Source organism: Lampris incognitus, chromosome 5 (genome assembly GCF_029633865.1).
Source record: "Lampris incognitus isolate fLamInc1 chromosome 5, fLamInc1.hap2, whole genome shotgun sequence".
In the NCBI taxonomy this organism is placed as follows: Eukaryota; Metazoa; Chordata; class Actinopteri; order Lampriformes; family Lampridae; genus Lampris; species Lampris incognitus.
The window spans coordinates 4,353,207-4,368,403 of NC_079215.1; the positions used below are offsets into that span (position 1 = coordinate 4,353,207).

General features: G+C 46.9%; 1 protein-coding gene across 1 annotated transcript in view; it reads right to left on the reverse strand.

Annotated features, from left to right (window-relative positions):
* Positions 1-15,197, reverse strand: part of lcor (ligand dependent nuclear receptor corepressor) — a 154,973-nt gene that overhangs the window by 18,792 nt on the left and 120,984 nt on the right. Inside the window, exons 4-5 of the mRNA XM_056280960.1 lie at positions 13,918-14,050; positions 3,250-3,780 (exon numbers count right to left, since the gene is read on the reverse strand). Coding sequence (XP_056136935.1) covers positions 3,250-3,780; positions 13,918-14,050 — 664 coding nt within the window. The remainder of the gene's footprint in view (positions 1-3,249; positions 3,781-13,917; positions 14,051-15,197) is intronic.

The window sequence follows — 15,197 nt, forward strand, 5'->3', positions numbered from 1 at the left end:
TACCCATAACTCTGCCTTTAGCCTATAGAACTTTGGCAGGGATTATCCTTAAAGCTGGATCACTTACCCACACACACACACACAACCATCTCACAGACACAGACATACACACATGCACATACACATGCACACACACACACAATATAGTTGTGAGTGGTGTGTGTTGATAGGTCATCATCAGTGTCTGTGGGGTGATGAAGGCTCATATCAGTTTCCTGCACCTCTTACAAAGCTGCAGTTCTGCTTGTAGCTGTAATTTTATTTATTTATTTATTTTTAGACATGGACTCGCTTCTTATTACATAGTGAGTGTGTGACTGTGCGGTATGTGACTGTGCAGTATGTGACTATGTAGTATGTGACTGTTTGGTGTGTGACTGTGTGGTATGTGGCTGTGTAGTATGTGACTGTGTGGTATGTGATTGTGTAGTATGTGACTGTGTAGTGTGTGACTGTGTGGCATGTGACTGTGTAGTGTGTGACTGTGTGGTATGTGACTGTGTAGTGTGTCACTGTGTAGTATGTGACTGTGTGGTATGTGACTGTGTGGTATGTGACTGTGTGGTATGTGACTGTAGTATGTGACTGTAGTATGTGACTGTGTAGTGTGTGATTGTGTGGTATGTGACTGTGTAGTGTGTGACTGTGTGGCATGTGACTGTGTAGTGTGTGACTGTGTAGTGTGTGACTGTGTCATCACACACATCGTCGGGGTAACGGGCACTTGTGTTTTTTCGGTTCCTGGTCAGCTCAGCGTTGAGCTTTACATTGTGTTACCGGAATGACAGTAGTTTAAAATATCAGTTGGTTTTTGTGTTTGACCTCCCTGGATTACAGAACAAAAAGCCCCGCAGGCTGTGACCGGCCCGGTCCATATAGGCACCGCACAGCACAGTCAAGTTCACTTTTGGGATTTTGGGATTACACAAGGATAAACATAAAATGGGTGTGCATGTGCAATGTGTGTGTGTGTGTGTGTGTGGGGGGGGGGGGGGTATAAATGGAGGTAAACATTTAAACTTTTTTTTGTTACATTTCAAAATTTCAGTTTTTCCCGAAACGTCTCACTCACAGCAGATTTCAACAGCTGTGTATGAATGTATATTTAAATATAAATATATATTTAAACAGAAATTTATACTTAAACAGAAATGTATATTTAAACATAAATATATATTTAAACAGTCACCTGAGGGACATGGGGTATAATGGTAGTTGTGTTCACACCAAACGCGAAGCAATTTTTTCCGCGCGATGAGATTACATATAAAGTCAACGCAGACACGAATAACACGTGACGCGAATAACACGTGACGTGTATAATACGCGACGCGAATAATACGTGACGTAAATAACACGTGACGTAAATAATACATGACATAAATAATGTGACGTGTACATAATACGCGACGCGAATAACAGGTGACGCGATGGCGCGAATACAGGAATTGTCGCGTTATTCGCATATTCCCGAGAGTTGAAAATGTTCAACTGAGCGAGAAGTCGCGTGACGCTGGGTCGCGACAGCCTATCAGCGTGGACATTCTCCTGACGTCCCTGACGTCCTGTTGAGTCAGAAAACGGAGGACACGCTGATCGCCGTGGGCTCGCGTACTCGACCTGCGGCCTTAGTGAGGGGCTGCAAGGGTCACAAGTGATGCGGGACTCAGAGATCAGCGTGTGGATGTTCCGAATTCGAGTTCTGCAAGGAGATTCCAGGACGCAGCTGGGAGAGGGAATAAGAACCTCCTTCCCAGTCCACTTCCTGAAGACATGATGGGATTGGCTCACGTTATGAACACGTGCGTGAGTGTGTGAGAGAGCGTGTCTGCACGCGCTCGTATTCCGTTAAAAAACAGTATTTCCACAGCTTTAAAGTTTCCTCCATTGTCCACTTGTGTCCTTCTTCCAGTGGTGCCAGTGCATTTTCAGACAGGGAAATCTGAATGGTTTGGCCTTTGGGTGAAGGGAAAACTTGAGGGGATTGTGAGAAGATACCATCCCCCATCTTGGAAACAAATGGACGAAGGGCATCCCCTTTATAAAGGTGCCCTCCCCCTTTCCACCCACTCTGGATTAAGGACATTATCCTAGAAATATAGAAACAGAAAGTTCATTTTTATATAAATACTTATTTAAATATGTATTATATTTATATTACTATTTATTATCATTTATTAATATTATATTTATTTAAATATTTGTTTATATTTATACTTACCCTAGAAATATAGAAATAGCAAATTTATTTTTATTAATATTCAAATATTTATATTATTATTTATTTATTATCATGTATTATTTATAATATTTATTTAGATATTTATTTATATATATTTATACTTATATTTTCTACAGAAACGAGGTTGCCTCATGCTTGGTTGTTGGCATTGCTCCCATTCAATTACCCTGAGAGAGTGGGGGGGGGGGGCGTGTACATCCTGGTGCATATTTCTCATGGGTTACTTCAATGGCTGCAGCATTTAAGAACTGACAGCCAGACAAAGTGATCTGATGGAAGGAGGGATAACGGACACACTGGCACTCAATGAAGAGGGAGCAAAGAAATGAACATAAACGCCAAGACAAAAGAAAACACAATTTAGTGTTATTCTTTTGCTCATAGGCTCTTTCAAAGAGCAAAAATTTTTTTAAAAAATCACAAAATAAACTAGATCATATCAAGGATATCTTTATCCGAGTTCCCGAAGAGGTTTTGAACTGCTTGAAGTGGCAATCAGCGATTTTAATCTAAAACACTTTATAATATTTGGTCACACTCTTTCTGTATCTCAGCAGCGATCATCTAGCGGATTCACCGAGGAAATAGAATCCAGTCTGTGGTCGCCCTGGGTGCTGTAAATGGAGACAGAAAATGTTCTGTGTACCTGCTCCTTATCAGCCAATCAGGAGAGTTCTTTGCAAGCTGGCGTCTCCATTCATTCCTATATACTGTCAATCGTTCTGCACGGAAGTGGGTGAGTGGGTCCTTTGAAGGATATTTTCAAAATGAAGCTAGAGCTAGCTAACTTCCGACCACATCACCCCCCCCGCCCCCCCCCAGTTTAAGCACACATATGGGTGGAGATTAGACTAGTGAATGTCTAGTGCAATGCACCTGTGATCTGTAATTTCTTTCCTTATTGTGTATATATGTTAAGTGTTTTATGTGCACATCTATGTACATGTGTGTATTTTTTATTTGTGCATATTTTTTTCACGTGCGCGCATGTGTGTGTGTTTCCTCACCCTGCTGACTGGGCTCCAGGTCAGTGTGGTTCTTTTTGACAGTGAGGTCCAGCGGGCCGTCCTGGTCGGCCATGAGAAGCTTGCTGAGGACGGGGTTCTGTGCAGAGGCAGCAGGGGTAGCAGCACCTCCCCCGGCTCCGGGCCCTCCGTTACCGGTCTCTGTACCGTTTCCGCTGAGGGCGGAAGGAGCCGCTGAGGTGGCGGCGCCGGCGGAGTTTGGGCTTAGGCCCAGCCCCAAGGTTGGGGAAGGGGAGGAGGAGGTTGAGGGCGAGCTGGGTGCCGGCAAGGCCAGAGGGGCCAGCAGGCCCGGTGGGGTCCCGGGGGTGCCAGAGGCCAGGGCCTGGGCCGGGGCCGGAGCCGGGGCCAGAGAGGGCGCTTTCGGCAGGCTTTGGTCCTTGATGTTGCCGTTGGGCATGGGCGGGTCGTCCTGAGTAGTTTTTGAGGTATATTCAGCAGCGAACTGGCGGATCATTCGCTGCATGATCTCACGAGCCACTAGTGGTATGTGAGGGTCTGAGAAACCTGGGAGCTCTGGGGACAACAAAGGGGGAGAGAGAAACAAACAGAGGAATTAAGATTTCATCCTTTTGTTATACTAGCTAGTGTCACAGCCATTTTCCCTTTTGTGTATCTCTCACACAAAAACACACACACACACACACACACACACAGCTGGGATATTAACTCCTGTGGCACACAGAAAAATATAAAAATGACCAAATCTTGTTAGCAAAATGAGCTTTCTTTTTCTCATCCCTGAAAATATGGCAGAGAAACAGCATCACCAACAACAACAACAGAATTAGCTGCCACTTCTCCCGGGACTAATACTGAGAATATGGCTACAAGACGAGACGATGGATCCCACAACAGGAATTACACCACCCCTGCTGCGTCAAAACAAACTTGAGTTAACCGCGGTCATTGATATCAGTGGGTAATTCACACTGAGCTCAACGGCTACAAACAACAACGTGGTGCCGCGGCGGGCTTGTTTATGCAGCCACTAATCTGGCGTTGTCCCAAATCCGGAACGGCTAGTCGACTGCAGGGACTTATCTTTAAATCGGTGCTTCCATTATTTGGATACAGCACAAGCATGCATGTCATTATGGTGACCCCAAATCCTCGCTAGTATGCATTATCCCAAAAAATCAAATTCTCAATCTGTGTTGAAGTAATTGAGAAAAAAAAAAGGATCACACTGACACATGTTCCTGACTAGCGAGCACACTGAAGGTCTTCTAATGTGTGCATAAAAGACGCTGGCACAAAGGTACCACTCTGGCCTTCGCTGTTACCTGCACTCTTATTTCTAATATGATAACAGTAAAAATTACAACTATGTTTTTATGTAACGTGTTTATCTCGACAACAGGCTTGACAGGCTGCTATAGTCTGTCTGTGTCTGACTGTTGTAGGGCTGGACTAATCAACATTTTGATCATTTTGTTGGGTTTTTTTTGCGATATGTATTAAAAATTTGGTTACAGTTTATTTTAGAGAGTCGAAAATTACCTAGTAATTTCCTAGTAATAAGGTGGTAATTATCACGTAATTTCTTAGAAATAAGGTTGAAATTACCTTGTGGTTAGAGTTAGGTTTGGATTAGGTTAGGGTTAGGGTTAGGGTTGGATTAGGTTTAGGTTAGGTTTGGGGTTAAGGTTACGTTTAAAGTTAGGTTAGGTTTGGGGTTAGGTTAGGTTACGGTTAGGTTTAAGGTTAGGTTAGGTTAGGGTTAAGTTAGGTTTAGCTGTAAAATTACCTGTAAAAACTACTACGTTATTACTAGGAAATTACTAGGTAATTTCTAATCCCCTAAATAAAGTGATACCAATTTTTTTTTAAATATTTTATTTTGGTATACTTTATTGATCCCCGTGGGGAAATTAGACTCTGCATTTAACCCATCCTAGCTGTGTAGCTGGGAGCAGCGGCCAGCCGCCGTGCAGCACCCAGGGACCAACTCCAGTTGGTCTTGCCATGCCTCGGCTAGGGACACAGACAGGAGTACTAACCCCAACATGCATGTCTTTTTGATGGCGGGGGAAACCGGAGCCACCGGAGAAAACCCACCGCAGACATGGGGAGAACATGCAAACTCCACACAGAGGAGGATTGGATTGGATGACCCCGGGGTTCGAACCCAGGACCTTCTTGCTGTGAGGCGACAGCGCTAACCACTGGGCCGCCCAATACTAACAAATTAAAAGGAAGAGACATAATTTCACCAGATATATGCAGCTTTTAACTTTAAAAACCTCAACTGCAAATAATTTATCCCTCTAGCAATTATCAGGGGGATTTTAGAGCAGAAATATGGCAGTTTTCTAATAAGTCATTGAACTAAACTAAAATATAATTTGTCTGATTAGCTTAGTTTTCTTCTAGTGTATTCATAAAGAAGTGTACCTTGCTATATTTCATTTTCTCTCATGCAATAACAGTTTTAGCCTAACATGACTGATGTCCATTCCAAAAAGAGATATTGTTCAGGCAGGCCTAGTTTGTTGGTGTGTGTGTGTGTTTTGGAGGAAAGGTCGTCAGGCAACATTAAACTTAGCCTACACAAATGGCTGCAGGTAGGTACACAATAACTGTTACTGACCAATGGCAAGTCGTATATGAGCTCTAAATTGGCCCCATGACCTTTGAACTTGAGTGGCCTTAAATGATCAAACTCATGGTTTTGAGATTTCAAAAGACTATCACTCATCATTGTTTTGTTTTTTTTCCTTCTCCCCAATGGTATCCAGCCAATTACCCCACTCTTCTGAGCCGTCCCTGTCACTTCACCCCCTCTGCCGATCCGGGGAGGGCTGCAGACATCTTCATGCCTCCTCTGATACATGTGGCATCGCCAGCCGCTTCTTTTCACCTGACAGTGAGGAGTTTCACCAGGGGGACGTAGCGCGTGGGAGGATCATGCTATTCCCCCCAGTTCCCCCTCCCCATTGAACAGGCGCCCCAACCGACCAGAGGAGGCGCAAGTGCAGCGACCAGGACACATACCCACACCCGGCTTTCCACCCGCAAGCATGGCCAATTGTGTCAGCAGGGACACCTGACCAAGCCGGAGGTAACACGGGGATTCAAACCGGCGATCCCTGTGTTGGTAGGCAACGGAATAGACTGCCACGCCACCCGGACGCCCTCAAAAACATTTGTAGGTAGTGGGTTTTTTTTTTTTTGCACTATTGAGACCGTCATGGGGAATCCCAGTGCAACAGGGAATAACAGGGAGTGAGTGTGTTCAGGACATGTGCAAGCTGAGTCGCACAACACTCAACGCGGGCCATTACTGCTGAACACACCAGGGCCCTGGCCTCCGCAGAACAAAGATAAGCGATTTGGCAGACGGCCGGTTTCAGACAAACATTTCCTCAGCAGTTTGAGGACTTGCTGCCTGTTGACCCAGAACGGCAACTTCCTCAGACGGGGAACGCAAACAAGGTTGACCCGCAACACGTCGACAGCGGGGAGGTGATACGACCAAAACACTTTTGTAAAGGTACATCGACAGGAAGGAAATCACAACATTCAAGGCTGGGTCACGCAACACTACAACAGAGTGTGTGAGGTTGAATAACTGGAGAACACCTGTGTGTGTGTGTGTGTAAAAGTGTGTGGGTTAACGCGTTTGAGCGTAGGGGTGTAAGAAAATATCGATACACTCGAGTATGCCGATATTATCTTTTGTGATACTGTATCCATTCTCAAAACCACTGTATCGATTTTTAATTGTTTACATGTAAAGGTTTGTGACAAACATGTTGTGTTGTGTGTAAACCCACGACTGCTAGATAACAGTGTTGTAATCTGTCTTCAGCCATTTGACTCTTCCACTCCAACCCAACAACGTAAACTGAGACAGGAAGTAGCATAAGCACAAAGAACACAGGCCTATGAAACCACAACATATCACCTTTCTTACAGTATCACAATATATCACCTTTCTTACAGTATCACAATATATCACCTTTCTTACAGTATCACCATATAGCGAATCGTAACCCTGTATCGTGATACGCATCGTATCAACAGATTCTGTATCGTGATATGTATCGTATCGCCAGATTCTGTATCGTGATACGTATCATATCGCCAGATTCTGTATCGTGATACGTATCATATCGCCAGATCCTCGCCAACACACAGCCCTACTAGAGGGGGGACTGTACAAGTTCATGTTTGTAGTTTATGCTTGTTCACGTGTCTCTTAGTGCATGATTGTTTGTTTCTTGTCTTTTGCATTTATGTGTGTATTTGTGTGTAATCGTGGGTGCATGTTGTCTACTGTACATACAGAAGGCATACACATATTGGTGTGTGTATGTATGTGTCCCAGTGTTTGTGCGAGTCTGTGTCAGGGGAGGGAGGTTGTCGGTGGGCACGGTTTATCACACGAGCACACAAACATCTCCATGAGTGCTTGTTTGTGTCTGTGTAGGCGTGTATGCATGCTATGAAGCGTGTGTGTGTGTGTGTATTTGCACATGTCCACATGCCTGCGTCTGTATGACTGTCTAAACATAGTATCTGTAAAGGCCTCTGTGTCGGGGGGTGTGAGTGAGGCTGAATTGATTAGGACCAGCCATTGATTAAACCAACATCAACTTCCCCTTCCTCTATGACCTGATGCAGGCTAAAAATAACACACAACCGCTACCAGCGAGCACACAAAGCTCCCCTTTTATTCTCACTACATAGGTGACGGGGTGGAGACGAAACCAGGTGAGTGGAGGGTCTACCTTCCTCAGACATTTAATGACTGGAAAATGACCCAGAATTTAAAGCATAACTGCACAGAAAACATTGCGGGGGGCATCCGGGTAGCGTAGCAATTCGATTGGCGGTTCGAATCCCCGTGTTACAATTGGCCGCGTTTGCAGGTGGGAAGCTGGATGTGGTATGTGTCCTGGTCGCTGCACTAGCACCTCCTCTGGTCGGTCGGGGCGCCTGTTCAGGGGGGAGGGGGAACTGGGGGGAATAGCATGATCCTACCACGCGCTACGTCCCCCTGGTGAAACTCCTCACTGTCAGGTGAAAAGCGGCTGGTGACTCTACATGTACCGGAGGAGGCATGTGGTAGTCTGCAGCCCTCCCTGGATCGGCAGAGGGGTGAAGCAGTGACCAGCACGGTTTAGAACAGTGGGGTAATTGTCCAAGGACAATTGGGGAGAAAAGGGGGAACCCCCCCCGGGGGAACCCCCCCCCCCCGGGAAAAGTAGGAACAATAACATGGCTCAGATCAAGTGCACGGACGTGGCTAGAAGGGGCTTTTCTGTATAGCAACATGTACATTCTGCAAGTATGCACGCCACCCGTGTATTCTGGATAAATAAAGAGACAGCCATCTTAACAACCTGTACTTTCAAAAACACAAAACATATGTAGAGCATTAGAATTTAGCCAGCGGGGCTTTTATCATTCCATATGAGCAGTATAATCTGTTACTGAAGTACCACATATTTGCTAAGGTCGGCTGCAGTTGATTTATATTTCTACCAGAGGGTGATAAAGTGGGTCTGTTGTGCGATTTGGACAAAGCTTTAAATTCATGTCATGTAAGACCCTGTCATTCTTTACATACGTTTAGAGGTTGGCTTTACAGAACGACTCGCACCATTTGTCTGACAATTGTGCAGGACACTCGAGATGCACATAAGAAGAAAGGACAAATCTGGCCAATATCATCTGCACAGCCTGGTGAAGTAGACTACTTCAATCTGCTGAAGCGTTTTCTTTCTTTCTTCTTTACATGTTTCACCTCAGAATTCAACTTTGTTCTATAGCTCCTGAGTCCCGCTGAACCGATCTGTTTGCCTCAAACAGGTTCTTGAAATGTTACAATGTGTTTTTAGATGTCGTTACTCTTTCATTCAAATTTCTTTCTCTCCAATTGTACTTGGCCAATTACCCCATGCTCTGAACCGTCCCAGTCTCTGCTCCACCCCCTCTGCCGATCCGGGGAGGGCTGCAGACTACCACGTCTCCTCCGATACATGTGGAGTCGCCAGCTGCTTCTTTTCACCTGACAGTGAGGAGTTTCACCAGGGGGACGTAGCGCGTAGGAGGATCACGCTATTCCCCCCAGTTACCCCTCCCCCTTGAACAGGCACCCCTGAGGTGCTAGTGCAGTGACCAGGACACATACCCACAACCGGCTTCCCATCCGCAGACATGGCCAATTGTGTTTGTAGGGACGCCCGACCAAGCCGGAGGTAACACAAGGATTCAAACCGGCGATCCCCGTGTTGGTAGGCAACGGAATAGACTGCCACGCCACCCGGACATCTTGTTCAATTTTGGCAACACTCAGTGTCTTGTGTGTGCTATTTTGTGTGTGCTATCTTGTGAGGTCACGTGAGCTGGGCATCCATAGTTGAACATAAAACAGAAGTGCAACACATACCTGCAGACTTCATACGGAAACATGGTTCATGGGGCGGGGTGGTTGGAAGAGGGTGACAACCACAACCTTGTTTGGCAGATCGTTAAGGTAAAAGCGAGGCTTGGCTTGCCAGTGCTGCTGACTGCACATGCTGTCCCTGGTCTCTCAGACCAAACATTGAAAAACAACTTATTGGTATTTCCCAAAATAAGTTGAAAGCAAATGTTCTGTCACGCGGAGACAAGGCGTGTCAACAACATATGAAATGTTTATCCATCCATCCATTATCCGAACCGCTTATCCTGCTCTCAGGGTCGCGGGGATGCTGGAGCAGTCATTGGGTGGCAGGGGCGGAGACACCCTGGATAGGCCGCCAGGCCATCACAGGGCCGACACATTCATTCTCTCACATTCACACACACACACACACACACACACACACATACACACACACATTCACACCTAGGGGCAATTTAGTATGTCCGATCCACCTGACCTACATGTCTTTGGACTGTGAGAGGAAACCGGAGCCCTCGGAGGAAACTCACGCAGACATGGGGAGAACATGTAAACTCCACACAGAGGAAAACCCGGGACCACCCCCAAGGTTAGACTACCCGTGGGCTCGAACCCAGGACCTTCTTGCTGTGAGGCGACCGCGCTAACCACTATGCCACCATGCCACATTGACTATGAAAACCAGGGCAAGTTCATGCTACTCGTAACCCTGATTTCGGCAGTCAGTATAGTTAAAATGAAGATCATTCTGGTCACAGCTATTTGTGTTCAGTCAAAGACACTAAACCTGAAACAAGCGACTCTCATGACACCAAAACGCAGCAGTCACATGCCGTTGTTGACCACCGCAGTTCAGGAAACAGATAAATGTTGCAGGAAATGGAAAGACACACAACAAATGCGTGTAATTATGATTTACAATTGATGTCCCAGATCCTTACCCTAATCTTAACCACACCAAACCCATACCTACACTTAACCATCTCTAACCCAGAGGTGTCAGGGTTGCGTAGCGGTCTATTCCATTGCCTACCAACACAGGGGTCGCCGGTTCAAATCCCCGTGTTACCTCCGGCTTGGTCGGGCGTCCCTACAGACACAATTGCCCGTGTCTGCAGGTGGGAAGGCGGATGTGGGTATGTGTCCTGGTCGCTGCACCTAGCACCTCCTCTGGTCAGTCGGGGCACCTGTTTGGGGGGACTGGGGGGAATACTGTGATCCTCCCATGCGCTACATCCCCCTGGTGAAACTCCTCACTGTCAGGTGGAAAGAAGTGGCTGGTGACTCGACATGTATGGGAGGAGGCATGTGGTAGTCTGCAGCCCTCCCCGGATCAGCAGAGGGGACAGAGCAGAGACCGGGATGGCTTGGAAAATAGGGTAATTGGCCAAGTACAATTGAGGAGAAAAAGGGGGAACCCCCCCCCCCAAAAAACCCCCATCTCTAATCTAAAACCTGGACTTAACCACCTGTGAAGTCATAGTCCAAAACATTGACCGGTTGTTGTTGACGCGTATCGGAGCCATGTGACAAAACATTGTCATTCAACATACAGTAGAAACGGCAAAACGCTGGCAGTCAGAGTTTTTGGGGGACTACACACATGAATGCCGTGTTGCATGCAGCACAGATGTTTGTCAGTTAACAGAATCAGTCTCACAATAACAAACAACTTAGTCCTCGGTTGTCCAAGGTTTGCATGACTGTAGCCGAAGGGATGAACCACGTTTCTATTCAGTTCAAGGCTGAATGATGACGGCACAACTCTCGCATGGTCTTCTGAGAGCAGCAGGATGTGGACTAGCGACTCCCGTCTTTTATCTTTGTACTCAGTCAGAAGGGTGCTGTGACCGCGAGCAGGACTTTACTTCTGTTTTACAAAACAAATTCAACGAATGAGGATCAAGACTGAAAAAGAAAAACTCTGAAAATACCTTTACCCCCCCCCACGCTATCTATCTACTACTAACGATTAGCCAGTTAGCCAATCAGCGCCATGGGTGAGACAAACGGCGTTGTCAAACTGTGGTCAAGCGTTACGCGCCATGTCTTCTCAATATCACCCGACATCATAGTTTGTTTTTACTTTGCTCCACTCTTAAAACCATCGCAAAAACAGTATGTTGCCATGGCTACGCAGCGGCGTCGACTCGGGCAGATATGTCACCCTCTAGTGGTTGGTTAGGGAAATGCGAATCCCCCTCCCCCACAGAAATCGGTTCGAGTGGACGCGATGTCAGACTGAAGATGGAAAGAGTGTAACGAGTTGACATTCTCTTTTTTTGGGGGGGGGGGGGTTTCCCCCTTTTTCTCCCCAATTGTATCCGGCCAATTACCCCACTCTTCCGAGCCGTCCCGGTCGCTGCTCCACCCCCCCCGCCGACCCGGGGAGGGTTGCAGACTACCACGTCTTCTCTGATACATGTGGAGTCACCAGCCATTTCTTTTCACCTGACAGTGAGGAGTTTCACCAGGGGGACGTAGCACGTGGGAGGATCACACTATTCCCCCCCAGTTCCCCCTCCCCTTCGAATAGGCGCCCCAACCAACCAGAGGAGGCGCAAGTGCAATGACCAGGACACATACCCACATCCGGCTTCCCACCCACAGTTATGGCTAATTGTGTCTGTAGGGATGCCCAACCAAGCTGGAGGTAACACGAGGATTCGAACCTGCGATCCCCATGTTGGTAGGCAACAGAATAGACCGCTACACTACCTGGACGCCCACGAGTTGACAGTTCTGTCTGATATCAGGCAAGCGGTGATTCAAAACCTTTGAAAAACCTGTTTTACACCGCAAGTGAGTGCTAACTCCTATATAAATAAAATAAAATGTTGCTTGGTTTGCTTGCTTGCTGGTTTTCACCTAAGTCCGAGCATCGGAGAAGGAGACGTATGCAGGCTGTGCCTCCGTATTTCCCCCTCTTCCCGACAGATGAAAAAAGGGGTGGTTGTCGCCAAGTCCAAACACTGAAGAAGGGGATATATGCCTGGCGGAGATCTGCACTCTACTGAGTGCACTTAGTTTTATCTGTAATTTCTCTATCATAGACGATGTCCTTATGCCCGCCTGATAACCCAGGTAAGAAACTCAAAGAAGATTAAATCAGTTCATCTGGACACAGCGTTTACTGACAGAAACGTTTCATCATCATTTAAGTGACCTCTTCAGTCTCAACTGATTGCAGGAATCTCCACCCTTATAAACAATACAGCACAACACAGTGCCAAACGACCGAAACCAACAACCAGTTTCATATGAAAATACTGCTCTGACCATTAATCATGTGTACTATTCACAGAGGACTAGGGATTGTTGCAATCACAGTGTTATAAGATGGCCACAGATGTATAACGACCGGAACCAACGACCAGTTCATGATCAAATATGGCTGTGCCCATGAAACCGGTCGTTGGTTTGGGTTGTTATGCCACTGTATTGTTTATAAGGGTGGAGATACCTGCAGGCAGGTTTTCCACTGCAGGTAGTATCCCCTCACGGCAAAGCCTCGCTGGTCATTTGTGGGCGTGTTGACTAGATTTTTTTTAAAGATTTTATTTACATTTAAATAAATATACATATATTTATATGTACCTAAATTTTTATTTTATTTATTTATTTATGTATAGTGGTATTTTCATATCACCTTTTAGTATCAGCTCAGCTCACTTGGAACCTCAACGGAGGTGGTACCAAAAGAGGTACCTGGTGCCAGGTACTATCCCTAATTTTGCCCAATGGAAAACCAAAAAAAGCGAGTAGAGTTGAGTTGAGTCGAGCTGGTTCCATGCAGTGGGAAAGGGGCATTAGATGAGTGATGAAACCTTTCTGTCATTAAACGTTGTGTCCACATGAACTGATACAACCCTGTGACATCATCGATGATCTTTTCCGGATCATGGAACTATCTGCTACATCTTTTGATCAGCATGCTGCAGCTCTGCGAATTGAATCCAATTCTACTCGGGCTAAATTAAAAATGATTTTAGGCTGTCGGTGGGGGGTCTTTTGTCACAGAGCCATGGCATTGACCCTCACCCAACTAACTACTGGTTGTTTGCAATGCTGGCAAGGCAGCGAGCAACGTTCATTAAACTCATGTCTACAGTGACTCCCACGGCCCTGCACAGTGTCGGCTAAAGGCATGGAGTATAACACAAGTGAATATGTAGAGGCAGTGGTTTATTGGAGGAGAGAGCTGGATTCTGTAAGAGTGTGTGTGTGTGTGTTTGTATGTCTGCCTGATGCTTTACCTTTTCTGAGGAACACAGCATTGAGGAAGACTTGGGCCTGTCTCTCCAGCCGGCTGATCTTGAACTGCTCCTGTTTGTAGTCTTCACACTCAGACAGCACCTGGCTGCCTCTGCCGTTCCCCACCACGTGCTCCTGCGCACACACATGCACACAAACACACACACACACACACACACATACAGAAGGGGACAGATCATTAAAACTCTGTTCCATGGGCGTCCAGGTAGCGTGGTGGTCTATTCCGTTGTCTACCAACATTGGGGATCGCCGGTTCGAATCCCTGTGTTACCTCCAGCTTGGTTGGGCGTCTCTACAGAAACAATTGGCCGTGTCTGTGGGTGGGAAGCCGGATGTGGGTATGTGTCCTGATCGTTGCACTAGCACCTCCTCTGGTCGGTCGGGGCCCCTGTTCGGGGGGGGCAGGAGGGAGTAGCGTGGTCCTCCCACGCGCTACGTCCCCCTGGTGAAACTCCTCACTGTCAGGCGAAAAGAAGCGGCTGGTGATGCCAAATGTCTCGGAGGAGGCATGTGGTAGTCTGCAGCCCTCCCCAGATCAGCAGAGGGGGTGGAGCAGAGACCGGGACGGCTCAGAGTGTGGGGTAATTGGACAAGTGCAGTTGGGGAGAAAAAGGGGGGGAAATAATGATAATAAAAAAAAAACTCTGTTCCATCAAAAACACAGTAAATGACGACGCTCTGTCTGTTAACTGGTCTGTCTCAGTGTGTACTCTTTTTTGTGTGTGGAATTTTCCCCCTTTTTCTCCCTAGTTGTATCCGGCAAATTACCCCTCTCTGCTCCACCTCCTCTGCCGATCCAGGGAGGGCTGCAGACTACCACATGCCTCCTCCGATACATGTGGAGTCACCAGCTGCTTCTTTTCACCTGACAGTGAGGAGTTTCCCCAGGGGGACGTAGCGTGTGGGAGGATCAGGCTATCCCCCCCCAGCCCCCCCCCCCAAACAGGCGCCCTGACCGACCAGAGGAGGCGCTAGTGCAACGACCAGGACACATACCCACATCTGGCTTCCCACTCGCAGACACGACCAATTGTGTCTGTAGGGACGCCCGACCAAGCCAGGGGTAACACGGGGCATTCGAACCGCCAATCCCCGTGTTGGTGGGCAACGGAATAGACTGCTACACCACCTGGATGTCGATATCCATGTTTTTTGAGAATTCATGAAATAAAAAATAAACAATATTAAAAAAAAAAACAGAACCTGCTCCGAACCAAATATATAGAGCTGCAGTGGCGAACCATGTGCCATGGAGAGCCAT